At 37.7% G+C, this 27,805-nt stretch overlaps 2 protein-coding genes across 3 annotated transcripts; both read right to left on the bottom strand.

Moving 5' to 3' along the window:
* Window positions 1–1,848: 1,848 nt before the first annotated feature.
* postnb (periostin, osteoblast specific factor b) lies at window positions 1,849–13,580 on the bottom strand. Of its 2 annotated transcripts, XM_079166123.1 has the most exons (22): window positions 13,441–13,580; window positions 12,839–12,937; window positions 9,684–9,748; window positions 9,375–9,532; window positions 9,133–9,297; window positions 8,893–9,039; window positions 8,421–8,562; window positions 7,306–7,518; window positions 7,041–7,175; window positions 6,204–6,352; window positions 5,913–6,049; window positions 5,604–5,734; window positions 5,360–5,490; window positions 4,948–5,050; window positions 4,751–4,818; window positions 4,360–4,405; window positions 4,224–4,244; window positions 3,475–3,822; window positions 3,342–3,389; window positions 2,808–2,864; window positions 2,675–2,719; window positions 1,849–2,039 (listed from the first exon to the last, which is right to left on the bottom strand). In XM_079166123.1, the coding sequence occupies exons 1-22, from the start codon at window positions 13,557–13,559 to the stop codon at window positions 2,011–2,013; spliced, it is 2,556 nt and encodes an 851-aa protein (XP_079022249.1). In that variant the 5' UTR covers window positions 13,560–13,580; the 3' UTR covers window positions 1,849–2,010. The 2 variants fall into 2 exon arrangements, with proteins under 2 accessions (XP_079022249.1, XP_079022250.1); XM_079166124.1 differs by lacking the exon at window positions 2,675–2,719.
* Window positions 13,581–17,644: 4,064 nt separating this feature from the next.
* Window positions 17,645–26,218, bottom strand: trpc4b (transient receptor potential cation channel, subfamily C, member 4b; the record flags this gene model as incomplete). Its single annotated transcript, XM_079166393.1, has 11 exons — window positions 17,645–17,741; window positions 17,830–18,071; window positions 18,156–18,245; window positions 18,378–18,419; window positions 18,706–18,900; window positions 18,993–19,188; window positions 19,293–19,606; window positions 19,900–20,039; window positions 20,352–20,697; window positions 23,915–24,433; window positions 25,841–26,218. 11 exons carry the CDS (start codon window positions 26,216–26,218, stop codon window positions 17,645–17,647), a joined length of 2,559 nt encoding a protein of 852 aa, XP_079022519.1.
* Window positions 26,219–27,805: the final 1,587 nt, after the last annotated feature.

The following is a 27,805-nucleotide window of genomic DNA, read 5'->3' as shown; positions in this document are numbered from 1 at the left end:
TGACTATTATCCTGCAGGTGTATCGCTTCTTATTGTCCATCTTCCGTACAGATCTTCTGCGCGTTACTCCTCTCACATCGTTGCCACCACCTGTACAAACATCAAAACGTGCGGAATGACTTGGAATGGAGTGCTTTCCTCAGAGAATCTCCTCACTGTTTTCACGAAAATCGCAACTGTGTGTACACACACTTAGGAAATCGGCATTTAGAGAGACTAAAAACACTCATATTTAGGCCCTTAGTGGTTTGCCATATAGACATTTTCTTTTAAGTTTAAATGATTCAAAAGACTTGGGATTTTATTGGACCAAATGGGTATTTTGATTGCTAGCATGGTTTTCATGAAATCACAGTTTAAGTTTCAGCAAAATATTGGGACCATTTCAGATTTTATAATGGGTGTGTATTGGACGGAATGTTCAGACTTAGAGCAGTGACATCACCGCTAGAGAGAAGAGGAGCTTGATAATTATTTTGTAGATTTTCCAAACAACTTGCCCTCATTACCACAATTTTCCCTTCGTACAGCATTTAAGATCAAAACATAGGACATATTGTGCTGGTCGCAGACATGTATCGATGGAATCAAATAGACTTACAGATTTAGCTCAGGGAGCCTGAAAGTGAAATGAATGCCAAACAAGTGCCCTAATGAACTCAATATTAACTCACAATGTTAACAGACAGTACCTGTTTTGTAACCTGCTCTCATGCTCACATATTGACACCACAAATATAAAAATTACATCACCATGTTCGGCAGAGTCTTATAGACAGCTGACTTGACTGAGCAGCAATTATGAAGCATTATGATACTTGATCTTATCAATCTATCCATGATCTGTACCGCTGGCCTTCAAAATGCTTCATAATGTCTTATGGGTATTGCTATAAAGAATTATGAATATTAATGACTGATTATAACTATTAGTATACAGTACCAAAATCAGATTAAACGGCATTATATGTATGTTTATAATGCATTATAGACATGGGCGTCATTGAAAGTGTTTCATGTACAGTTTTATATAGATACATATTTTCCAGGAAAAATGGAAAGAGTTTTTTTGCACACAGTTTATTTGAAATTTTACAAAGTTTTCAAAGATGGGCTGCCAAGCTCCCTCCTAAATATACATTAAAAAGATGGCATTGAAAAAGATGACTCAGAAATCTTAGAGTCTAAGAGATTAGTCTGTTCTTGGAAATACAAAATTTAGATTTGACATTTGATATTCAACTTTTCTAAACCATAGTTGACGACTTAAAAGCCTTCCAAGTACATTAGAAAAGACTCCAAACAACGGCCTTTTTAAATTGGCATATTTATATAAGAGAATGCACTTTATTGGAAGATGTTTAAAAAATAGAAAGGAAACAATCTGCAGTTGGATACATCGATCCAAAAAATACAGGACTGTCTCAGAAAATTAGAATATTGTGATAAAGTTCTTTATTTTGTGTAATGCAATTAAAAAAACAAAAATGTCATGCATTCTGGATTCATTACAAATCAACTGAAATATTGCAAGCCTTTTATTCTTTTAATATTGCTGATTATGGCTTACAGCTTAAGAAAACTCAAATATCCTATCTCTAAATATTAGAATATCATGAAAAAGTATACTAGTAGGGTATTCAACTAATCACTTGAATCGTCTAATTAACTCGAAACACCTGCAAGGGTTTCCTGAGCCTTGAAAAACACTCAGCTTGGTTCAGTAAACTAAATCACACGTATGGGGATTATCACAATATTCTAATTTTCTGAGACAGTCCTGTACAAGCATAGACACAATTTACATGAAACCTTAAACAACTCACAGCCATGGATACGGAAAAATCATTGAAGTCTGAAAACACACCATTTATTTATTGTCAATTATAAAAAAACATTTAAAATCACTGACATTTTAAGTGTATTCTGTATTAAAAAACACCAGTTTCAACCTCTGGGTTTGGTGTCACTCTCTGCCTTTACATGGTCGATATTCTCATCCGTCCATGCTCAGTCCCTTGCCCTCCTCCTGTTGCCAGCTGTTAAAAAAACAATACATGTCTGTCAGCCAACTCATGTGGAATAAATTATTATGAGAATGTAGAATATGTACAGCATGGAAGTTTTGAATCCAGGCTCTGATTGCCACAAGGGAATGTCAGCTCAGCAGCACAGCAGGGGGTGATGATTATAACTTTATCCATACGGAGGCGTATAGACTCCAAGCCTACAGGTGGATGCTGCGGTGGAGGTGGGGCTCATTCAAATGGAATACAGTATGAACAGCAGCCGCAGGGGCATCAACACTAAGTTTCAGCAGAGCGTTTAATTGAGCTTTATGGCCGCAAGCGTTGCAGCAAAAGCTGGAGCAGCGCACAGTCAGCTTGAAGGAATAGGAAATGTGCTTATTTGCTTTCTTGCCAAAGGTTAGATGAGAAGATTGATACTATTCCTGACAGTGGTATCAATCTTCTCATCTAACTCCTAGCAAGAAACTACATTACTCAAAATGTTGAATTATTCCTACATGGTGCGTTGGATGAATGATACAGGGAGAAGAATGCGCCATGAGAGCATAGCAGCGGACTTATGTTGACTGCCTGAACCAGCTAACAGGCTACGCTGCATTTATTACAAATGCAGGTTCTTTTGTAGACTAGCTGATTTTTTTTACCTAAAACTCTCCGGGAAGTGGGTCTTCTTGAACTTGAACTGCCTTCTAAAAAGGCAAACAAACATATAAATCCCACATTATGTATGAATTATTATTTCCAAGTCACTGAGAAGAACACACAGATAGGACTTACGTTGGATAACTTGGGCAATTCTTTCACTGTCCCCCTCAAAGTTTGAAAGATCAATTTCTGCAGGAAAAAGAAAACAGACTTAAAGTGAAATTGCAATATTTTGTACAGAGATGCATTTTATTGTGTTGTAAGAAACTTAGCCTTAAAGAAAATCACATTTTATTCTGGTTATTTTAGCCTTAATATAGAAATTCTAACATTACGATTGTACCTAAATATTATAACATTTTTTAACATTATAATTTTAACTATTAACTATAGTATGTTTGTATTTTATTAATTCATGATTTGGAATTATTTATGGGATTACTTGAACTAGTGTTAATCTAATTTATATTATTTAATATTTTAAGAGAGATACAAAAAAGTATGTCCCTACAAATCCAACCACCTTTACCACAGCAGGGAAGAGAGCAATACAACTCTGAACACCATTGATCCTGATAGTGACATAGAACAATAAGCCCCAATGTTTAATATAACTAGACTCATCCTTACATTTCTTGTGTTTAAATCATAATCAGTTTAACTGACCTTCCAGAGCGATGTTGCTGGAGTGAGAGGTGACCGAGAGCTGAGGGCCTGCAGACGACAGCAATTCATGAGTTTGTGAGATGATTAATGATATGAAACTACTGACGTATTGATTCAAGTAAAAAACATTTACCGTCAATGACCCTGGTAACCTTGGTGATGGATGGTTCGCCTTCAATGACCCTGGTAACCTTGGTGATGGTGGGTTCACCTTCAATGACCTTGGTCAGTTTAGTGATAGTGGGTTCCCCTTGAATGACCCTGGTGACCTTGGTGATGGAGGGTTCACCTTCAATGACCCTGGTAACCTTGGTGATGGTGGGTTCACCTTCAATGACCTTGGTCAGTTTAGTGATAGTGGGTTCCCCTTGAATGACCCTGGTAACCTTGGTGATGGAGGGTTCACCTTCAATGACCCTGGTAACCTTGGTGATGGTGGGTTCACCTTCAATGACCTTGGTCAATGTGGTTATACCAGGAGCTATAAAAGAAAAACTGCATTCACTACATTGAAATTGCAGGCAGTACAGCATTGCCCTCCAAAACAGAGAATATTTGCATTCAGGTGTCATAACATTGGATCTTTCATTGGATCAAAAAATTTGCTTTGACAAAAATGCGATTAATAATAATTGCTGACTGGTATGAGAATTAGCCAGTAGCAGATAACAGATACTCTTATCTTCTCTCTAATTAATGCTACTTCAGCTGTCAAACGCTACAACCGTGTTTTGAGCATGCATTTGTAGAATCAGGGATTAACGAAAAGTGTTGGTGATTGATCAGCACGTTTCAATTCAGCAGGAAGCAGACTACTTTTACCCCAATTCTGTGCATGCAACGTTTCATTAACGACATATTAATCAATCATCATTACTGTACCTTGCTGGATGATGATCCTCTCTAAAAACAACAGGAGATATAAATCCATTATTGAGGGAGAAGAATGCCTTTTAAGAGATTACAACTTCTGTACAGCAAAAAACACACAAATAAACATAATAATACTGCTACTTACTCAGAAATGTAAGGGGAACTTCCTGATATCTGAACCCTGAAATGAACTGTAAAAAATAAGTAGAAAATCTATTACAGTCGATTACACATTGACAACATGTACAGTATGACCATCATTTGTTTGTGTATGCTGCATAATAAAGCCAATTGTCAATTAATCTATAAAACCAACTTCTGAGTCAAAAAACCCTAGTTCAAAACCACTAGCAGGATGCTGTGTACAGATGGTTTTCAAGCAGGGTCTTGTTCTGTACTTCACGTTGAGTGAAGTGTATTATATTTTTGGCAGCCTTAGAGGTAATAAAAAACAACACCTGCACACAGAAAACTGCACCCTGCCCTTTATAAGTATCACAGCTTTAATTACTAGATGTAAATCTTTGATATGACACCTTGATTTGCATGTAAGTGATGAGCCTCTTCAATAGCATGAGTAAATCCTGGCTTCCAACAGGGATATCTAAAAGAAAGCACAGGGCGTTAACTTAGGTTGGGCCTTTACAACTGTTATAAAAGAAGGGCAGAGAGTGCATCTCTTGACAGATTTACAAAAGTAATATTAACAAAGTTGACAGGGTAAACATTTTACCTCCTGGATACAAGACTTGATTGACGAAGTGGATGACTCCATTTGTGGCCATGATGTCAGAATCAGGGACTTTGACAGAATTCACTAGCATAGAGCTGTTTGCCTGAGGGAGACAGTTAAAACAATTACAAGCAAGAAAAACACATAATGAAGGGCTTAAATTAACCTGTATTTCAAAATAAGGAATTCACTCTATTCTTCAGTAAATAATTATTATCAGTTTGCAAAGGTTACTGAGTTATACAATTCAGGATGATATTTTATCAGATAATAATGATCTAGATTATTATAATCTTAATGAGTAATTTAAATACATTTTTACACCGTTATACTTAAAGATAACACAAGATATAAAGGTGAAAAGTTTATTGACGCAAGATAAATGTTTAGTCTTGCTGTTCTAAATACATACAGACATCACTCTGAGGTTGCTGCCCTGAAGAGACTTGAGAAGGTTTGTCACCCCATTCTCCAAACCACCACCAATGAAGACACCATTATTGATGTGATACAAAAGGATGGTTCTGAGAGCATTTACGTCACCTGAAATAAAGAATGGCAAAATTATTAACTTCATTTTTTTGTTTTGTTTGTGATTTTTAACTAGTAACACAAGGGCTTGAAACACATTGATAAAGGTAGTATGGAAGACCTACTCTTCAACAAGGACAAATCACTTTCACTTAAACCAGCGAAAGCCTTATCGCTTGGGGCAAACAGAGTAAAGTCTCCCTCTTGTTTCAGCAGGTCTGTCAAGCCAGCAGCTTCCATCAGAGACAAAAAGATCCTGCAGCAGAAAACAGTAACTTGGTTGTTACAGAACCCACCTACATATTGCAACAACAGCACTTTCTGATTCCCATATGTGCCATGTTGATTTAATGGAAAGATACAGAAATATGTGGTGGTGCCGCGTTTTAATATGGGCAGTCCATTTTCACTACACAACATTGCTCTTTACTTACTTGAACCCTCTATTTTCTGTCAGAATTTCAAACATTGATTTTTCCGCCGTTTTCAACAGAGTCCTCGTGACATGAAGGGCCCCATTGCTTCCTTCTTTACTGCCTCTTAACAGACAGGAATTCTCAATGCACACAGCCTGCAGAAATAATCCACAAGTTAAAGGCAAGGGGATTCGTTACCTCTCAAAGATATGAGGATTGATGGTAAAATAACAGGGGTAATGTATATATCGTGTGTTCAGTGGCACACAGCCACAATTTTTGGGCACAATTTCAGAGAAGAGGACGCACTGTGCGATAGATGAAGACTCTCAGAAATCTTCCTGCAATGGTCTCCAGCAGCTGGCCATTGAACAACTCTCCCAGGACAATCTTCCTTTTCAAGATGTGGCTCTCCAGCATAGTCTTGAGCAAACTCTGATCTATGGACATCACTTCATCTGTAGAGGAAAGACATTTTATGTTCCCCATTACAAATGAAGCATACCAGCAACATTGTACATTTATATCTAATGTATTGACTTTTGCATCAGAAATTGCATTTATATTTACATTATTTTGAACATAATGTCCAGAGAGCAGTAGCAACATTTCTAACTGCGCAAAGACCTGCCATTAGTGACTTGATTTACTGGGCAGTTCTATTGATGGACCACATTAACCTATAAATCATAGACATGATGTCCTGTACATGAAATAATTCACAGTTTGAATATTCTGTTACATTCAGCTGTTGCTTGTGCATATTTGTGCACCCATTTAAAACCATATGCCTTTGAAAATAATAGTATTCAGCCTCGATCAATTACACATTCTTGTTACAGACACAAAACATCTTTACTCCCTTCGGGTGAAGTCCAGGAATGTTGTCAGGGGGAGTGGGTATTTGGTCTTACATGGCATAACGATTCTGCAATATTCCAATAAATTCACTATTTCCCTGAAGCTCCATTTATGTACATTTCTATTCAAGTTATGACTCAGCATGCAATGGGGAAATACTAAATATCCTCCTTTATTCTTTATTCCAGACTGTGACTGAGTGTGGAGCAGCCTAGGTTCATATTTAGCCACGTGCTTAGTGAAAAACAGAGGGGCGTTCATGATGTAATGAACACTGTTGCTCACCATTGAATGCAGCATTCAAGGGAGCCAGCAATGTGTACTCAGCATCTGGTCTCATGGCCTCAGCAAGGCCCAGCTCGGATACCATGTCACCAAACGTTGACTGGGAACTTCCTACCAGTTCCATCACCTGTTTAGCTTATAGGACAAAGACAATCCCACCACCATTAAAATATGGATGACAGAAAAACATGAAACACCTGGTGCATTATATATTCATATAGTAAACCAGGTATGCTTAAATAAGAGGAAAAGATGGTAGTCTAACCTGAGTCTGGCATGAGCACTTGGTCAATAAGGTGGACGACACCATTGGTGGTGACAATGTCCTTCTTGCGCACCATCTTAATGCCGTTGACTGTTAGACTTTCACCATCGCAGCCAATATCAATATTGTTGCCCTCAAGGGTCTCATAAGAGGTGCCAGACATGATGGCCTCAGAGCACTGGACTGAGTCCAGAAGGTGGAAATTCAGAAGAGCTGAAAAAGCAAGACAGTTTTGAATTAATGTATAGTTTAGGTGAAGATAGATGTTTATTTGAAGTAGGTCAGTTTGCTGCATGGACTAGTTTATGTTCTTTCGCATGTTTCACTGCAGCTGAGGATAAAATGCCTTGGGAACCTGAGGACCCTTTGGGTCCCTTGGGTCCTTGAGTCAGAAGACTTGTTATTTTGTAACAGTTCTGTTTAACGTTGTGTGAAATGGTCTGATCTCACATCATAAGGCAAGCTGTGGACCAATAAAAGTGTTGGGTTGTTGCCAATTTGACCAGCTTGCTCAATAAAGCAGCTGTTTCCTTCCTCTCAGTGTTGACACAAAAAAAGATAATGTAAAAAAAATTGAGATTCTGCACTATTTTTTCCTGGATTTTTTAAGAACTTACGGTCACTGTATACTTGAAAGCTTTAACTTGCTCTGATTGACGATTACAGTGGAACGATTCTTGAAAATATCTGAGAAAAATACTAATAGCTACAGTATATTAATCCTGACTTACTCACATGTATACCTCTAAAAGTATCAAACCAAAAGTGTCAAATGTGTCAAATTGTTTGACTTTCCATTAACAATTTCATGCGAGACTTGAAACTTGAGACTTATCTTTACAAGTCTCAACTCTATTATGTACAGCTTGCCAAATATGTGTAAGTTCCAGATCAATTGCTGCGTCATCTGTTTTGAGTTGGAAGAAGTTGAACACGTGAAAAAATGGTTGACTTAGTCTAAGAAAAATGCCGCCAGGGAATCACCGAATTTATTTTCCTGTACCTCATCGATAAATGTAAATATGGTCCCAGTTTGCAACAGTTAAAATAAATTCTCAGTTTCCAATGCAGTGGTTTAGAAGGCCTTGACCTCTTTGAATGAAAGTCTAGTTTACCCATTAGGACCTCCTTGTCGCCCTGAAGTCTCTCCAGCGCTTCACTGCCCAGACTCTCAAAGGCTTTGTTGGTGGGGGCAAATAGAGTGTAATGTCCTGGTTGACCCAGCTTCTCCAAGAATCCAGCCGTTTGAGCCACATCCTACATGGTGATTTCACCAGCAGGATTATGTCCAATTAACTTAAATATACAATAGATTACAGTACATTTGCAGGAGACAGACATAACAATCTAATCATCTGAAAAAATATATATTTTAAAGTAACTATATTGCAAATGCAAACTCTGCATGTGTTTTTCCATTCCCTCTAAATCCCTGCATAGGTAACGTTTTTACCTGCAATATTTTCTAAATTGCTCTGCATGCTTGCATTAAATTTTAATAACTTGTAATGTGTTTGCACTTACTTTACAATCCTGGTCCTTGAGGTGTTTACATTATTTTGTCTATCCTTGTATGTATTTACTTACGCTCAGAGTTGTCAGGTCATCGTCAACCTCAATGAAATCCTGGATTGTGTTTCCAATAGCACTGATAACACGGTCAATGACATGCACAACGCCATTGGTGGCAACCTGATTGCCATGGATAATCCTAGCGCAGTTCACAGTCACCACCTGCACATAACATACACAATGTTATACCACTGAAAAGTGTTTATAGCACATCTACAAAAGGACCACGTGGTAATCTTGAATGAAAATACTCACCCCATTGGAGTAATGGTTAATTAGGAGACCAAGGTCATTGTACATGGAGTTGACTGTCATTCCATTCTTTAGATCTTTAGTCAAGAGGCGTTTGTTAGCCATGTGATAATGCAGAGAGTTGTACAGTTCAATGTTGACATTGTCGACCAGTCCACTCCTCACTGTCTGATAGGTGAGGAAAACGAGATGTTAAAACCTCAAAGACAGAGAGCCTCTCGCTTATTATTTTGTTCTTGACTTACTTCATCCAAAAGCTCCCAGGCATCGTTGCTGGGGGCAAAGAAGGTGAAGGATCCAGGTCCCTCAATCTCAGTCTTTAGCTTAGAAATATCAGAGTATTTTTGGGTTGAGGTGGCCTTCACCAGACCCAAGGTGGCATACACATTGTCAATCGGGGCCACTGAGAAAGAGATTTACAATACGCATTATTAGATGTCAGCCTGCCATTCCAATAATAGACTCTACATGTGTGGAAAGTATGCTTCACCATCTTTTTCTAGTTTATTTAGTCTAATTTCAAAACTTGCATACAGCTGTTCTACTCACTGTACCTGCAGGGCAACCAGGCATGCCCTCCAACTTCATGTACCCTGGGCAGCACTCATAGAGCACAGTCCTGCAGGCAAAATACACAAATCACAAATATGGGTATTATCTTAAATAAGAAGCACATAGCTTGAAAGTATCTTTCAACATTGTAAGACATTTTTTTTCTGGCTGCCATGTTTTGAGCTGAATCGTCATTCCACCTTGGTGTATTCAGTGTTTCCAGATGTTACTCATTATCTCTTTTATAACCCAAACCGACCATGGGATCCTATAGCTTAGGAAAGGGTGCCTCAAGGATTATGCTACCGTTACAGTAGTAGATTTATAGTACCAAGACCTCCTCTTGAAGCTAAACAATTAGTTTGAACGATTGTACTTATTTGGCTAACCTCAGAAACATTTTGGCCTTGAAAGACTGCAGTCTAATTACAGTTGAGTTTTAGGAAATTTTGGTTGACAGGGAACATTTAAAAGGTTTGATGGTCTTTATGTAAACAGTTGGGCTAATCTGAAAAACAACATTATTTAATTGTCACCAGGTGTTTTAGAGCTGTTTTTTTACTTTTATAATTTAGAAAGATAACTATTGTGATTTCAGTTTATATAAATTAGACACACATGATATATGTTTATTTGCTGTTGGACAAACATTTGAGAAGTAGTGTCTGTACTCCACTCTAAATAGTGCTGGACAATGTAGCCCGAGGAGGGTAGTAAAATTCAAAGTGCAGCTGCTACATATAAACATGACTATGCCCCTTGGGTCAGCAGGTTTGAACATGTTGGAACTATATCATTGTTTCCAGCTCTTGGAAAATCAGACATTTGGAAACGTACGTTTCACCTCAAATAACTAACACCAATAAAAGAAACACAAGACATAAATAACAGAGTTGGCTGTGGAGTGCATTACTGTAGACTGCCCTGTAGAACCGTTAGAAAACTCGAAGCTGCTTCTTTTCCCCATTTAGCTCAACATGATTTAAATAATCTTGAAAAATAGTAAAAGCATTATTCATTCTTTGTCTATTACAAACTGTTCACTTGTAAATAGCATCATGTAACAAGTAGCTTTTCATTTGGTTGTGTAGGGGAGTGAACAGAGCTGGTTCTACATGACACAAAAGGAGGAGGAAGATGAGGACAGCACCAAGATTTAGCAGTTTCTGTCAGCAGTTTCCCTATGAGATCTGCACACCAGGAATGCTCCACATGTGTGCCATATGTTGTTCAAATCAGACAATTTTGACTTTGTCAGCATGGTTAGGGATAACCAAAGACATTATTGGATTTAATGATTGGATAACTAAAGGATGCTACACGTGCAGTAATTGATAATAGTGGCTCTCGGGCAAAACACCTCTAACAGTGAGATTCCAACACATCATAAAAAAAAAAAGAAGAAGAAAAAAAACTTATTTCAACTGTCTCAGACAGGGTACAGACCGATGCTTCTGGGTCATGGCTTACTGCAAATCTTTAACAGCTGTATTTGAATAAAAGTTGAATGGAGTTGGGGGTACTGGGATGAGATCACACAAGCCCTAATGGGGCAGAGTCAGCAAAACCCTCGCTACACTGCTCTCCCACAGAGAGGGATTGTATCTGGCCATGGCGTAGGAAACTTTTGACTTGTCAGCATCTCTATAAAATAACTGTTCCAAGAACCATGATCATTTTGTCAAACATATAATAAGCTGTATGTGGTTTTATTCCAATTCAACCCATCAATAATGGACAGTTTAGAAGTTTGGTTTTGCAAAGTTTTCTTCTTGAGATAGCTGCTCTGGAAGCCAAAATAATCTTACTTCTTGAATCAGTGGGACAAGTACAAGTATTTGGCTAGCTAAATTAAGTTGCACAGCATCAATTGCCAGATACCACTGTAAAAAGTGCAACCTAAGCCATATTAGATCATTTTGGTTAGTGAGTTAGCGTGAATTAGTTTATATGTTTGAGATTGTAACGCTTTCCTGCTGCTTCTCTGATACAGTAGGAGAGATATCTTATTTTATTTGATCTTATACACAAGTTAACCTTGCTGCATAAGTTATACCAATTTCATTAAGAATAAACTTGATTCTGTTCTGATTGGTATAAATCAGTGTGGGAGAGAGACGCTGAAGTCAAAGGTGTATGTACTCTGCAGCAGGCAAAATTAACAGCTGATTAGCGAAACGGTTTTCTTTTAAATCAACTCCACTAAAACACTAATGAAAAGTAAACTTCATCAACTAATTAGAACATTTCTGCCTCCAGTGCAGCTCGGTTTTGAATAAATGGGTGTAGCTCAAACTTGTATTTATATGTTGTGATTTCAGGACACCTTGCATCATCATACAATAACCGGTGTAAATTAGTAATCCGGTCTACCATGTGAATTAAACTTTGGCCCACTTATGTTTTGATTGATTCCACAGTCCCATGTCATGCTCCCATTGAAATAGATACAATTATTTGGCTGTTTCCAACATTATCATTTGCCAAGTTCAATGAGCAGTGGGTATTCATCATAAAGAACTAAGCCTGTTTAGAGTGCTAAGCATGACTTAGGCATAATGCAAGTGTCAAGGGCAAGCTGAATGTGTGTTTGTGCAAGTGAGAGAGAGAGAGGAAGCGAGAGACTGTAAAATAGACATGGCTTCGATCCATGTTTAAACACAAAAGTGCTGAAGGGGCTGGAATAATATGAAAAAAAGAGTCCGTCTAGTATGACTGAACTGAACGCTTTTCCATTCATGAATACAGTCAACATTTTGCAGCCACATCATAGCCTGGAATCAGTGGTTCACAACTCCACGACAACCAGGCTTTTTAAGTTATGAAAAGCTGAACGCACAGTTTACAGGATCGAATAGGACCGTCTCCAATACAAAGGATTTAGGGCTGTGTCCACAAATGTGTTTTTCATTTTAAGCGGTAGTTTATTCAAAGTAAGATAACAGATGTCTGTCTCTATGGAAACATTCAAGTTTCCACGAAACACTTAAAGAAGAAGCAGGAGAAGGAGCAGACACTTAAGATAAATGCTATATTTTTAAAATACGTACAGAACTGAGCACTCAGTAAAACCTTTAGTCATTGAATTTGCTTAGAATGTTCATCTTTAAACAAGAGGAATTAACTTGTCCTATTGGAAACATGAAAATACACTTACGCTTTCTTTCCACAGATGGCCTTGCGGTACCAATTACGACAAGTGCTAAAGTACTTCTTCTTGGTCCCCATGACTTGCTGGAGCGCGCAGACATTGGGTCTGATGAGAATAGAGAGTATAAAAAAGTAATGAAGCATATATCAGCAGGTAAAACACAGGAGGAAGAATAATTATGTGACAAACAGCCCTGCTGGGTAAGACATCAGTGTGTCAAGTGTGAAGATTTGTATATTTGGCAACTGGCCCAGCTGCTTCTGAAACCAGACAGTAAAATATTACTAATCACAACATCCACATCTGTTGGATATCAAATTGGTTTGTCAGATTTGGGTTATATTTTGACAACTATAACCCTGCTGGTTTGTACCTTTTCTAAGTGAGACGTAATGTTATAATATAAAATATATAAAAGATGAACAATTCATATTTTAAAACAATTGTGGCAGCATAAAATATAGCAGCTTTAGCAGAGACAAATATGCTGAAATGTTTAGAACTATGCTTGTTATGCTCAAGGCGTAATACTTTTGTATGCAAAATGAACTAACGTGACATTACAAGGATGTAAAAATATTAATAATGAAACATATTGATAAACTTACCCTTCTTTTCTTGCCCTGATGCGACTGTGGGAAACAATTTTGTCATAAGCTGAAGAGTCAGCCTTGTCAAATGTGGAGAACACAAAGAGTGCAAATGCAGCTACAAAAAGGAGCTTCATCCTTGATTTCTAAGCTAGCCCCTCCAGACCCAGAGTGATGGGAGCAGACTCAGAGTGGGAGTTTATATACTAGTCTCATCCTCCACTCATGGAGGATGGCAACATTTCATGTATGCATGGACCACCCAGAACCTCTTAAAAACCACATTCTATAAACACATATACTGGGTTTTTTGGTGTGATAAATTATGATGATTAGTATTTAAATAAGGATATTTAATTTGACTATTTAAAAAATAAAATAAACGAGACCACCATCACATTCACAAAATGTTTTGTAATATTTGCCTCTTTTATGCATATTTAAAGATGCACACATTTTGATGCATTTCTCACAGAAAGCTTTGTCGTGTTTATTTAACCTTTTTTAATAATTTTTTAGATGTCACATTACAGCTAGAACACTGGCAGTGGTATTTAACAAAAGAGTAGATTTTACTGGATTGAAAAAGATAAACACATTAGGAAACATTTTTTGTTAAAAAAAACTATTTAAGATTTTAAAGCTCAATATTTAGTTTTAGATGGATTTATGTAAATATACTTCTCACTTTTAGAGACATGATGGGATGCATAATCCAGCTGCATTGCTTCTGTTAAAGTGTCATTCATTTGGACCGCAAACAAAGAAACATTGCATAATCTCTGCTCTGAAGAAATGCCAGAACATCATATGAATCTTTCAGAATGTAGTTTGCTCCACCAAGTGGTGGGAAAGAGTGCAGGCAGTGAGTGTTAATGAGCATCAGTATTTTAAATGGATAATATTTTTTTTTCACATTGGAGAGGCATTAAATACTAAGGTAAATCACTATTTGAGATATATAAGACTTCCAATCAATCCACGACCACCCAACCGTAACACCTAAACTTAGATGTAAAGTCTCAGTTCTTTTCAGTTCTAAATCTGAAAACGTGTACTTGTATCTCTACTACATCACTGCTTTTATCATTTTGTCAAATGTATTCTCTCATTAGAGCCACACCAACCTTTCAAAGCCACAACACTTGATCTTGATCTTGTAAGACAAATAATAACAGGACACAGACATTTGTACTTTAATGTTAGCAATCACATCTTAAACTTCTTGTTGTGAGCAATTGTCTGTGAATTGGCACACACTTGTACAATGTGAAATCCAAGAATTATTTGAAGAAAATGATAATAAGCTGCAACCTACAAACAACATGAACACACATGTGTCAAACATATTAAATCCGCTAATTTAAAATATGCTATTGGATCTTCTTGATTCCTTATTAATAAGCAAAAGGACATATGGCAGCAAACATTGTAAATTCTAAAAGTGCAGCTGTTGTTAAGCTTTACCAGTGGGTGTTGTTACTCACAGGATGCCCAAGTGGCATCACTTACACCATTCACTCTGCCACATGTTATTCCAACCTCCTGGCTAGACAGATGTTACAAATGTGAGCAGGAAAGAAATGTCCCCCCGGCCAAGTCGATGGATTGTTAGAATGGGAAAAAGAGCCAGTCCAATACTGCAGCACAGATCTGAGACAGAAAACCAGTGGCCATGTGTGTATTTTAACCAGTGAGTAGAAAAATATAAAATATCTGAAAATGAACCATTCTGCAAACCAAATTTCCATTAAAATACAATACTTTCAAGGTAACGAGCCTCTTATGACCTTGATTAGTCAATGCCTTTAGAAAAGCACTTACACATCAAATACCTACACGGCATTTTCTTCTAAAGACTAGAATACATTAACTTTACAATACACATATCCAACAAAAGTAAAGTAAAGACTCAGTACTGGCATGCATGGAGGAATAATGGTACAGATGAACTAGCTGCAGTGATAATAAAATGTGTTTTTACATTTTGATTTAGACACTGTCTGAATCAGTCACTTACACACACTGACACAAACACTGCATGTGTCATACAGAATGGGTAAAAGTATGTCTTGGTCATGGGTAGTTTACTCTCTTTGTATCTTGGTAGTAAGCTCCTTTTTGGAGTGGAAATTTAAGGAAAAAAAATGACAGCTCTTCAGATAAAGAAGATCCAGCAAAATTGATTGGCTTCCTAAAGATAGTGTGATTTGCTCACAGCTGCTATGGTAACAGAAACCTAAAGACCCCAGGTTGCTTGCAGTTTTAAGCTATGAAGGTGTGCAGTTGAATATGTACAGAATATAAGTAACTAAACTTCAGTAGCACACTAATACAATTGATAATAATTAAACCCTACTAATATCAATAAACACTGTATTTATAGCAACAATACAGTAATTACTGTACCACAATAAACTCAATGTTAGTGGTTAAAAGCTACTTAAAGGAAGACCTAACATATGTATGTGAATGTTCTGCACATATTGAGAGGTTTTTTTTTTACTTTAAAAGTGCTGTTCATGGGTGGGTGTACAGTATTTATACAGTCATGCCATGTTTACATATCTTCATTTAGCCCACAACACTCCACTAGTCTTTTACATTCTTACACATCACTAGAGGGCGCCTGATGCTTGATAAGTAGTAATAATTCCACACAAAGTAATTAGTCTTCTAACCACATAATCACGAAATGATTAGAGAGAGCTGGAAAAAAAACATAATCAGTGTTGTTAAGTGCTAAATTTCAACAGTGTTAAGGCCCCTAAATTAACTTAGTTAATACTTTAAATCAACGTCAACATGCAGAATTACCCCTTTCAGAATTATGTTATTATTGGATGATCATCACTCAGTTTACAGCTGATTGGAAAGGCATCCAGGATGTGAATAATGTACCAAACAAGAATTCATTCGAAAACTAAGAGTGCACCAGAACCTTGGGTAATGCTTGTTCTCTGACAGATCTGAAAGAGACAAAAATCTCTCAGGATGTTTATGTTAACTGTGCATGTAGTGCACTGTGTTAGAGGGACCACTGTATATACAGCCAGAGAGAAGGTAACAAACTATTTACTGAAATCTTTTCTGCAGTAAACAACATGAAAGCGAAGATTCCAGCCGAAAAGGCCAACATAAAAACGTCAGTTGTTTTCTTCTCTGTTGTTGTGCCATCTTCTCTCTGTCCTAATGTTAGCAATATGCATATTTTGAAATGGATAAAGAGTACAGCATGTTTAAAGGGGTGGCAACTAATGACTCATAAAAACATTTTTTTTTCAATTACATTCTCTTATTTATTTGCAGAGTCATTTCATTACATTACAAGTAATACATAAAATAGCACAGTAACACAGTTCAAATAAGGGCCCTTACGCCTGCAACTTATAGTATATGGCGCACCAGGTTAAGGAATACAGCTCGCAACAAATCTCAATTAGATTGCATTGCATGCCTCTTCTGCTTCCATGACAGAATAACAGTAAAATATGTTCTCACCCATAACAGGTTAGGGAGTTAATGGTGGAGTAAAAGAGAAGCTGACCCTACACTCTGAACTAGCTAGGTGTTACATTGCTAGTTAATCAACAGTATTATTTGTCCAAATTTAATACAGAATTATTTCCGGTATTAAATACAACTAAACTTCTGTTAACTCAGTGGCGGAGGAATGGATATTGTAAGTATACAATGAATATTACTTTTATAAAGACATAGAGAAGATGATTTTGCATATCACAGTCAGATATAATAGGCAGCAGGATGTCAGGGCTCTTTGGAATTAAATGCTCATGGTAAAATAGGAATTAGGAACTTGCTTCACAATTCAAGTTAGCCCTTACTGAGGTCTATCCTCTCTCAGTTTTGTTGTATCTTCCATCAATCAGAGATGAATGCATGTAATATAATGTGAGATAACATAATATTACTATACCATTATATGTATTGCAGGATACAAGATTATTTTATCTGCATATATGGTTTAACTTATAATCATGAGATAATACGACTATTTTTGATAAGCTGTTTTACAAACGGTCGTTGAAGTACTGAAAGTTTCAATCCAAAAATGTTTTAAATCATTATCAAAATCTCTCCATTAAAAACACAAATTAATTTTAATATTTTTTCTGACCATTTTTTACTGCCTTAGTGTGTTCTTTGCAAGAAATTTCAATCTCCTGAATGTCTTTGTCCACTTTCTGTACGACTTCAACGATCACTCTCTCAGTCTGAAGGTGTTTTTGGTTTCGTCCACCAAATCCCGACGTATCTGAGTATATTTTATCATATTTCGGAGAGGGGAGTCCCTGTCCCTGGAGTGACCCAGAATCTGAGAAATTCTTGGACAGCTCATCCTGAGTTTGTCCTATGCTGGACCGAACAACTGAACCATGTGGTTGCCTGTTAGAGCCCACAGAGCTGGTGGTGGTGCCAGCTGCGCTCTGCAGGGTGGCGGAGGTGATGTCAAACACGTTTAGCTTCTGTTGAGGCTCATCAGTAGGGAATTTGAGAGAATACTTGAAGGAGTTTCCAGGGTAAGCCAAGCTGGAGCTTGCAACATTACCTGCGACCCCACCTTGAGGTTTACCCTTCATCATTCCGAGGACTTCAAAGCGGAAGCTGGAGATATCCTGCTTGAGCTCCTATCAAGTATTGAGAACCAGGGATTAAACAGCAGAGATAACACAGCAATGAAAAACAAACCTGAGTGATTGACTGCATACTACCTTGAAATTCTCTTCTGTTAACCCTTCCTCTGTCTTGGCATCTCTGATCATTGCTGCAACATAGCGCTTCATGAGGTTCTTCAAAACCTCCTAAAAAGGATACATAACGTCTTGAGGTAAAAAACCATGGAATTGTTTTTAAATAAAGTTTCATCAAAAATGACCAAAGTCAAAAACAATACATCAAATCTATACAGTTAATTGAGTAATACAAGTCATTACCTGATACTCATGGTTTAATCTTACATTTTCGGCCGCACGTCTCTGAAACAAAAAGAAAAAATGGTACATTATCCAAGTGACATGTTATCTCAGTTTGCAATGGTAGGGCGCCCTTTCTTAATACGAGGTTGCCCTTTCTTAATACGAGGTTTTATTACATAGATTAACTTAGTGACTAATCAAATTCTGAAGATAACAGGTGATGTAATTTACTCTTCATTCTTTTGGAGCCACCCGCTTTGACTCTATAATACCAGACAGGCATTGAAAACATATGCAATGCATTGGTGACAGCATGAATCGGAACAAATATCAAATATCTCCTTACCCCCAAAGTTTCAAAGGTTTCAAGCCTTTTTAAACTTGTCCTCTTAAATAAATGTGTATTTATCCATCCAAAAAAATAATAAATTGACTTTGGACTGGGTATGATATTGAATGGAGATGGCAAAGTTCCCCCTTCTTCAAAATAGCTCATCCATAATTTTGTTCTTGCAAATTTCCACTCTATATCTGCATGATCCTGAAAAGAAAAACAAACAGGATTTGTAAAAAAAACAATACAAGACAAATTAGTGTGGTAAAACTAATAAATATGTAAGCTCCAGCACTCACAGCAATGTGCTGGTAGGAGTTGTTCATCATTGCAATTAGCATGTTCAAAAGCACTACCAGGGAGATGACGTTATACGTGCCAAACATGGTGCTGCCTACAAACTCAGTGAATTCATGGCGTGGTTTGACATTGGTCACATGGAGGGAAATCAGGCCGAATACAGACCAAAATAATGACTGCAGTGTCTCGAACAGCCTGAAAAGCAAACAACCATACATCACACAATGCGCTGCTGAAAAACAAACGGTGTAATTAATAACAATGCAGATTTGTCAGGGACAAAATATTTGAAAACTTGCGTTGAGAAGGCGTTGTTTTGAACTTCACAGCGAATACCCCTGCATCCACTGCCCATTTTTGTGTCATAATAAAAGTAGAGTTGGTTAAGGCCATTTGCAAAGGCTAGCAGCACTAGACAATAGATGAAGAGGAACTTGAGGATGTCCAGGAGCATGCGGCCCAGTGAGATCTGTAAGGGGCCCAGATGGGAGTTGGCAGTGAAAAGGCAAATGAGGCGCAAGGAGCTGAAGATGTTGGCAATGGCAAATAATGCCTCTGCAACCAAAGTCGGATGCCACATATCCCAGCAGTATCTCTCTTTGGGCCCACCGTACTGTAAAAAAGAAGAGCACAAGAACAATGAATTCATAGACTACCATACAAAATAGATGCTGCAACGTTTCAAGTTTTTCAGCACACAAATTAACTGTTCTACTTTAAAGTACAATACTGTGATACTATATATTTTCCCTTTCCTCTTAATAGTAAACTATGATTGAGGCTGCAGCAAAGTTAAAAGATGGGGTTAACATACCTGTTTTTTCAATTACATTAAAATGCTGCAATCTTTGATATATTGTGTTGATAGTCATATTCAAATACCTTGCACTGTAAGATGTACAATACCTTTGTAAAGGCAACAATCTTCAGAGAAATGGTTGCAATATACAAGGTGTTCATTATGAAGTCCATTAAGTTCCACCAATCATCTATGTAGTCTTGGAAACCACTATCCCACATCTGTTTGATCTCAGTCCATATAAAGCCTCGGAGAGAAGAACAAAAGGTTATTTGTCAAAACCATCACTCAAGTATACAGTAGTTCCACAGGAAAAGATATGCGACAAACAACTGGTGTGCAGATAGAACAGTATGGTTGTGGTCACAGTAAGCACAGTAAGTTGTTTGACTTTTTCCAAATGTGTGTGAGTACAGTGTATAGATGTACAATAGTGCACGATAACATCAGGATAAACAGCAGTCTGTTAGTGTGTGTGTGTGTGTGTGTGTGTGTGTGTGTGTGTGTGTGTGTGTGTGTGTGTGTGTGTGTGTGTGTGTGTGTGTGTGTGCGTTGTTACCAAGCACCCAGGGCAGGATCAGCCATTCCACAATGGTGGGTGCTGGTCCTTGATAGTCTTGATATTTCGAGGGTGCAAAGGCTATATGCTGCGAGGCCAACAGGAGCAGGAAGAGGAAGGTCAGGTAGGAAGCAGTGTGACAGATGAACTTGATGAAAGGCTTACGGATGAATAAGCCATAACGGCTCTTTGGAGCAATCACATAGAAGATGGATAACAGCGGAAAGAGAAGGCCAATGAAAATACATGTGATGAGTTTCCCTGCCCAGTGACGCCTCCTCCAGCCTGGGAACTCATCATACCACTGAGATGCCAGCAGCTGCTGACAGTTGGGCTGAGCAACAAACTAGAAGTAAGAGAGAGACAAAGAAAGACATATCAACTCAAAATGAACTACCTCCTTGTCCGTGAATTCCATTCAGAAAATGATGGACAAATCAGAACAAAGGCCATTAAGCTTAAACTACCTGCATTAGAGACATGCAAACTGTACTCAAAAACAAAACAATACATATAAAACCAACAATTACCAAGACACTGCACTACATAGTATCTCCCTAATGTTGGGATGTGAACTTGAATTATTACAATTATCTTGGCAATAATGATCTCAGTACCATCTCATCTCTATACAATGACATAAATGGAGTAAAAGCTAACTAGCATTTACATGTTTTGATTTAAATAAACATGTTAAATAAATTATAATTAGAACAATGTGCAACTTCTGTTGTTTTTGTTCTCTGCAAACAAAACTGCTGACATAATTGCTTACTCCACTGGATAAATGTTTATTTGTACTATTATGCTAAGTATGCTAAGAAGAGGCTATATGTTTTTTATAGTAATAGCCCGTGTTCCGTGTTTGTTTTATGAAGTCTAAACTGCCACTGAAACCGGAGGTATAAACACCTCAGATCAGATTCTTCCTCAAAGAACCAAGCTTGTCTGTCCCCTACATGAGGCTCAATAGGACATGCCCCAACTACCTCAATTTATATACAAGAACAACCCAACATCTAGAACCTTCATGAAATCTCTAAAACCATCCTTCAGGAACCCCTCCAACAGAGGACATTGAACAAACATGTAAACTGGATTTTCATTTTCTTTCTTACTGTATGTTGTCTATTTTATTTTTAACACAACTTATCTAACATCCAATCGCAAAAGTTGAATCCAATCACTACATGACTGTAGACTCGTATGACACAAAATTAATAACAGACTTTTATCTTGTGAGCATGCAAGACAAAAATTTCAAGTGGGAAAACATTTCCGAATCTTGTTGAGAGAAGTGATTGACTGTGAGATTTGATATAAACATCTGCTGGACATCTGCAGATGGGGATCGAAGTTAATTTCAGCTTAACCAAGTTACGGCCAAATGGATCCCAATTATGGTTCTATATAGCATTATATGGGGGATGATGAGGTCATCTATCAATGCAGAATCTGACATCTATAACGTTTCTTATTCGTCCTTGTGAGATGTTGACTTGCTGTTACATGACTGGAGGCGAAAGGTGGCATCTGTTGGGAACAGATTTTGGCTGAGGACATTTTTGGACGGTGAAAACCCCCCTCTTTCACATGTCACACCACTCTCCTCCTAAAACAATATGATTAATTCTGTCCTAAGGCATGTTCTTAGTGATGACATACTGTGTTGTGCCTATTAATTAGCTAATAAAAAACATGTCAGTTTATTTTAACATGACCTAAATCAGTTTCACAGAAAATGCAATTTATACTATAATATTTTGCCATTTTTGGTAGATAACATTAACTGTCAGTTTACGTTTCTGTACATGCATGTTGTAGATAGAAATACAACAACACTTATTCAGCGATTACATTTTGTATTCAACACTTGACCATGTTTTGCACTTGTTACATTTTGAAATAACAAGCCATCATGGGGAGTTTTCTGAATGCTTAACCATTACAGTGACACAACTGAAAAGCTACATGGTTCTGACCCTTTTCTTAATTCTGTTTTTTACAGAGCTAAGAGCAAATCTCTACAATGCATTCTAATTGTAAATTTGTGAAATAAAAGGTTTATGTTGCCACAAAAAGCAACAACCTCTAACAGAAGGTGGTCACAGTAATACAAATTATTAAGCTGTTTGTTCTATCAAGTTCAATATTTTTTCTTGATTTAGCATCACTACAGGACACGCAGGCCAAGTATTTAGATACACAAGATAAAGTTGTTTTATGCATTATTGCTCCAGGATTTTACTGGCTGAAAACTGACAACATCTCTGTTTCCAAAGCGTGAGTCAAGTCTTAAAGAATTTGAATCTCGAGGAAGTCAAATCTCACTGCAGAAGACTGTGATTATCATCATTATCACTGCGATTATTATTATTATTGGTAGTAGTAGTTGTAGTAGTAGTAGTGTGGTAGTGCAGTGATGATCAATGTAAAATGTAATCCAAAGATATCTTGTCCTAAACACCCATCTGTGTTAAAACAAATAGCCACTGAGCCCTTGAAGTTTAGCTGTAAAACCTTTTGCCATGGAGACCAATTGTGGCACAAGGGGCTGCTAACAGTCACACTGATCTTTAATTCTCACATTACCAACTGTCGCATCAAAACACAACAGAAAAGCACTGCATGGAAGGACTCTTAGATGCTGAAGGCGAGACCATATTTAATGTAGAAGAGCATTTAAGTATGCAATTACTACACACCTACTGTATGCAAACAAAACCCAAAAGCTTGACGTAGTCTCTTAATGAGTGGAACAAATAAAAGACACCTGCTGAAATTAGTCTGTACTTTATATATAGCCTGTTGTACAGGAACCAACAGAAAAAAACAGAATGACCCTGAGCTTTCCTTTACTTGTGTAAATGCAGTAAAATGTTATCGTGCCACATTTCCTGACCTCCCACTATAAAGACAAGTCATTTTTACCAGCTTCCATTGTTATCACCTGTTGCTGTGTTTAGCAAAAATCCATGCAAAGTATTTACATTTACAGATAAACCTCACTAGTGGTGCTTAAATAGTGTTGATTAATATAAAACCCTTTTGACATATCTCATTCTGTTACTGCCACTGTGTAACCACAATTTGTAATTTTTTAGTGGCTCTATTTCAAAACAAATGACAGAAAGTTAGCATTGCATCCAAGGGATACATATTCCAGAGAAGATGGTAAAATACAGTAAAAAGTTCCCTCCCTAATTAAAATATTATGAGTATGTATTTCAGGGAAATGGCCATCACTTATTCCATCATTATCCCCAATTATCCAATTGTCACGGGACTGTCTTAGAGTGCTACTGTAATGCATTGCTAAGAGCCAGCCTGGCAATTATATGTTGCTCTAAACTCCCTAAGGACATCTCCACCCATCTGAGGCCATTTACAACTCATCTTGGAACCGTTCTTGTTATCCAGTCCATGTTGTTATAATAATGCAACACGTATTCCTTATTGTGTGTGTGTGTGTGCCAGTGTTACCAAGACAAATTGTTATTAAAATGCTGTTGGACACTGCAATAATGCGAAAAAGAGGATATCATAATCTACAAAGAGCTTACCTCCTTCTGGCAATATTTGATAGCCAGCTTTAGTCGAGCCAGATCATTGGTGATCTCATCCATCAGAGGGTTGATGTCATCGCGGTAGTTGAGGATTATTTCCAACTCTTTAGAGCTCCGGGTCTGGTCCAAGAGGTCCTTTGCAAATTGTTTACACATTCGGGACAGTTCCTCATACTCTGACTTGAACTCGTTCTCTACTATGCTGAGCTCCTTCAGCTCCCAGCTGAGTTGAAACGCCGTGAGGAAAGGATCTTCACTGGAGAGGGCGATAAGAGACGAGCTGGCAAGGGCCTTGTAGATGTTAAGACGGGAGCGTGAGTGGCGTAGGCCGTCCACGTCTGAACTGGACAGACACTCCACACAGTTGCAGCGCACAGCATGTGGCTGAGGTACGGAAACACCTCGCTGCAGAAGTAGTTTGATGATCTCGTAGTTGTTGGTGTGGGCTGCAAGGATGATTGGAGTGATGTCTGGGGTGAAGTCTGAAAACTGTTTGTCCAGTAGAATTGGTGGAACCTTTTCAGGAAGCAGAGAGAGGCAAAAAAAAGTTAGGAGAAAATGAAACGGAATAAATGTATCGTATACTAGTATTTTTTAAGATAGTTCATAAAACAACATTGCTTTTTAAACCCCTCACATGAACTGAAACAACTGGTTTGAAAGGGTCTAATTTCATTTGTCTTGAGTCTCTGACGATCTTGTCTAAAAGCAAGCACACAGCTAATGGCTTGTGGTTCAGCTGGCCTCAAAATATCTTCCTGGTTGGAAGCAACTGCATCCTTTCTTTTTTTCCTTGTCTTCACATAATACACCAAGCCCATTACAGAGAGACCCAGTAGTGTCAAAAACATACAGTATTTACAAAGATGTCAAGAATTTGAAAGCAACCCAAACAGTGGAGCATCACTATTTGTTGTAAAAGCGGTGGCAAAAAAAACAACACAGAGGAAAATATAAGATAGATTCCTAAAATAAACACAGCCATGTCTGAAACTAAGAACAGAGGAAAGCGCAATCATTTTGTTTCTTTCTCTCTATCAGTGTTAGACTTAAGAATAAAATGACTGAAAACTTGTCACTGATAGCTGACATAACATTGACCTAAATGGTGATATTGTGATCTCCTAGTAGCTTAAAAGTAGCTGTCCAGCTGGTGCTAGTTTTGAGGAATGGCAGGCATGTTACCAACATCTAGGAAAATCGATTTTCTAAACTGCATTTGTTTCTGACAGTCTGGACAGGAGTCTGGACAGGTTGCCAGTGTTAAAAAAAACTTAACGGTAGCGTAATATACTGTACTCTGTTAAAAAAATGTTTTGGTCATATAAATAAATGTTGCTTTATAGGGTGAATTGATTCATTGAAGAATAAGAATACTTGTTGCTAAACAGGACAGCTAACAATGTTTTGCATCAAAGCAGATTGAAGGCACCACATATTGTACATGTGCCCACTGACTCCTATTTTCTGTACAGTATGTGCATTTACAATTCAGACAAACTGTGAGTAGGATGTTTTCAAAAAGAAGTATCACATAATAGAAACAACTTTATAAGCCAAACTGGAATTCGTAGCCGACAGTGAGACTCCATGATTCTTCTGCCCTACTGAGTAAGACGACTAAGCACCCTACCTCGACAAAGGTTTCTGGAAAATTGATACACAGGTTGGTGACAAATGTAAATACGAGTGTACAGTACAGTAATCACAGGAGGCATAACTGTGTGGGCAGGTTGATTAAAATTCTATTACAGAAGAAAAGCGGCTCAGAAAAAGTTTTGTGAACATAGCTTGAAGTCCAAAAATTAATTAAATGGAATTGACCGATGCCAGAAAGGTTAGCAATAAACAACAACTTCAACAACAAGAGAAAACCCCGTCGGAATGTAAACTGTACATGTGATGTGCTCATGAATGTACTACCTGTTTTTCTCCACGGGGCTTCTTGTGGTTGAGCAGCAGCTCCACGGCCCCCACCACTTCTTTGCGGATGGCATGTAGCAGGGCATCACCCACATATACGTTAAAGCTGAGCAGCAAATCAATGATCTCCAGGTTCTCATTTTCAATGGCAATGAGCAGCGCTGTGCGCCCCAGAGGGTCGATGCAGTTGATGTTGATCCTGAAGTAGATCTCAGCCTCCTCCAGGGCTTGTTTCACACTGGCATAGTCCCCTTTCTCAACAGCACCCAGGTAGGCCTTCTCCAGGGCAGAGAGCTCAGACTCGGCTCGCACGATCCGCAGGGGGATGCGGTCCCTGTATGACGAGTTGTCAGTTTTCCTGTAATACAGCTGTGACATTGCTGCTACAGCCTCAAAGTCTCAACTGAGAATGAATGAGAAATGATAAGACAAGGGAGAATATGGAATCAAGTTTCAGTGTTAGCTTTCATGTTTCAGACACAGTGGGGACAGTATCAGTATACTGAACCTCCCAAAACAGTCTTTCTATAATCATCTGAACAATCTAACAAAACTAAAATGTTATAACGGAAAACAAAGCATTTAGGTCATTAGCTTATAAAGTATTAGCTTATAAATAAGCTTAATGCTTTTTTGACAGCAAATTTTGCCTAAAAAGATGTAGGCCTATTTGTCTTTTTCATTAAAATTATTGTTGAAACATGTTATTGTTAAACTGGAAACACTCTTCCACTAGTTAACATAAACATAACCTGAAACATGATTAAATGTATTTTTTCGTTCACAGTTTACAACTAAATAGATGACAAAAAAAAGACACATTTTCGTTAAAAACGTGCATAATCACTCATAACAACTCGGCCCCCGCAATAACATTATTTATTTATTTATTTATTTGCACAATTCAAACAATGAAATTCAAAACAAACAAACATAACAGAGATAAATGAATATCACAGTGCAGGAGGAGGCAGAAAGCCAACTGGGCTTATTTGAAGCCTCCACCTATATAATATTGAAATTTTACAAAATTACAAACATAAAGTATGAATAAGACATTACATTACAACGAAAGAAAGGAAGAAAGAATGAAAGATAAGATAAAAAATAATGTAATTGTGTCAAGTGTGTGCGAGCATGTGTGTGGATGTGAGAGTGAGCATTGTCCTGTGTTTGTTCAGTGATGTTGGATTATACACCTGCAGTAACTCATAAGCAATGGCAATACAAGTCCCTATGAGTAAAACAACTGCAACATTGCACAAATAAAACACGGAAACTTTACCTTCCTCCTGTTGCTTTCCAGTTGTGATTTACTCAAGAACCACTCGACGGAGAACCAGATGATGGGGCAGTCAGAAAGGAAACAGGCGCATCATCATCTTATCAGTAAAAGTCTCCACACTGTAACTTATCACTGGCATGTCGCCCTCCACCCCTTTCGCTCTCTCGTCTGTTGGAGCATTAAGTAAATGTGACTGCCCTGTCCTGCACGTCTCTCCAAAATACACGCGTCGAATCAGGTGACAGACTGTATCTGTATCCATCTGTTAATCGGCGGACAACGCATCTTTAGCCACCACCGCCCCTTTTTGACTTCGGTTTTCTGTATCAGTGTAGCCTAAATAAAAAGTATTGGTGTAAGGGGGAGTTCCCCATCGAGGCAACCAGTTCCACCTTAATACTATGTAAAAGTAATACATTTACTTTTTTATTAATATTGTCATATTGTCCAACAACAATGCAGCGTTTTTTTAATAAGATGTGACAGTAAAGGTATCCCTTTATCTTTGCTCACTTGTTTTCTTTTCAGGTTTTATAGGCTAATTAAAGTAAAACGTATACATATCGTGGACATATAGGAATCCCAATAGTTTATACGTATTTATTTATGCTTTATTCATTTATTTTTGACTGATTAAAATCGTGAAGGCATTGCTTGCGCTACTAATCAACAAAACCCAT

The sequence above is a fragment of the Pholis gunnellus genome (assembly GCF_910591455.1).
Source record: "Pholis gunnellus genome assembly, chromosome: 9".
Taxonomy (NCBI): Eukaryota; Metazoa; Chordata; class Actinopteri; order Perciformes; family Pholidae; genus Pholis; species Pholis gunnellus.
The sequence above is the reverse complement of the archived record's forward strand: the minus strand, read 5'-3'. Positions and strand labels throughout refer to the sequence as shown.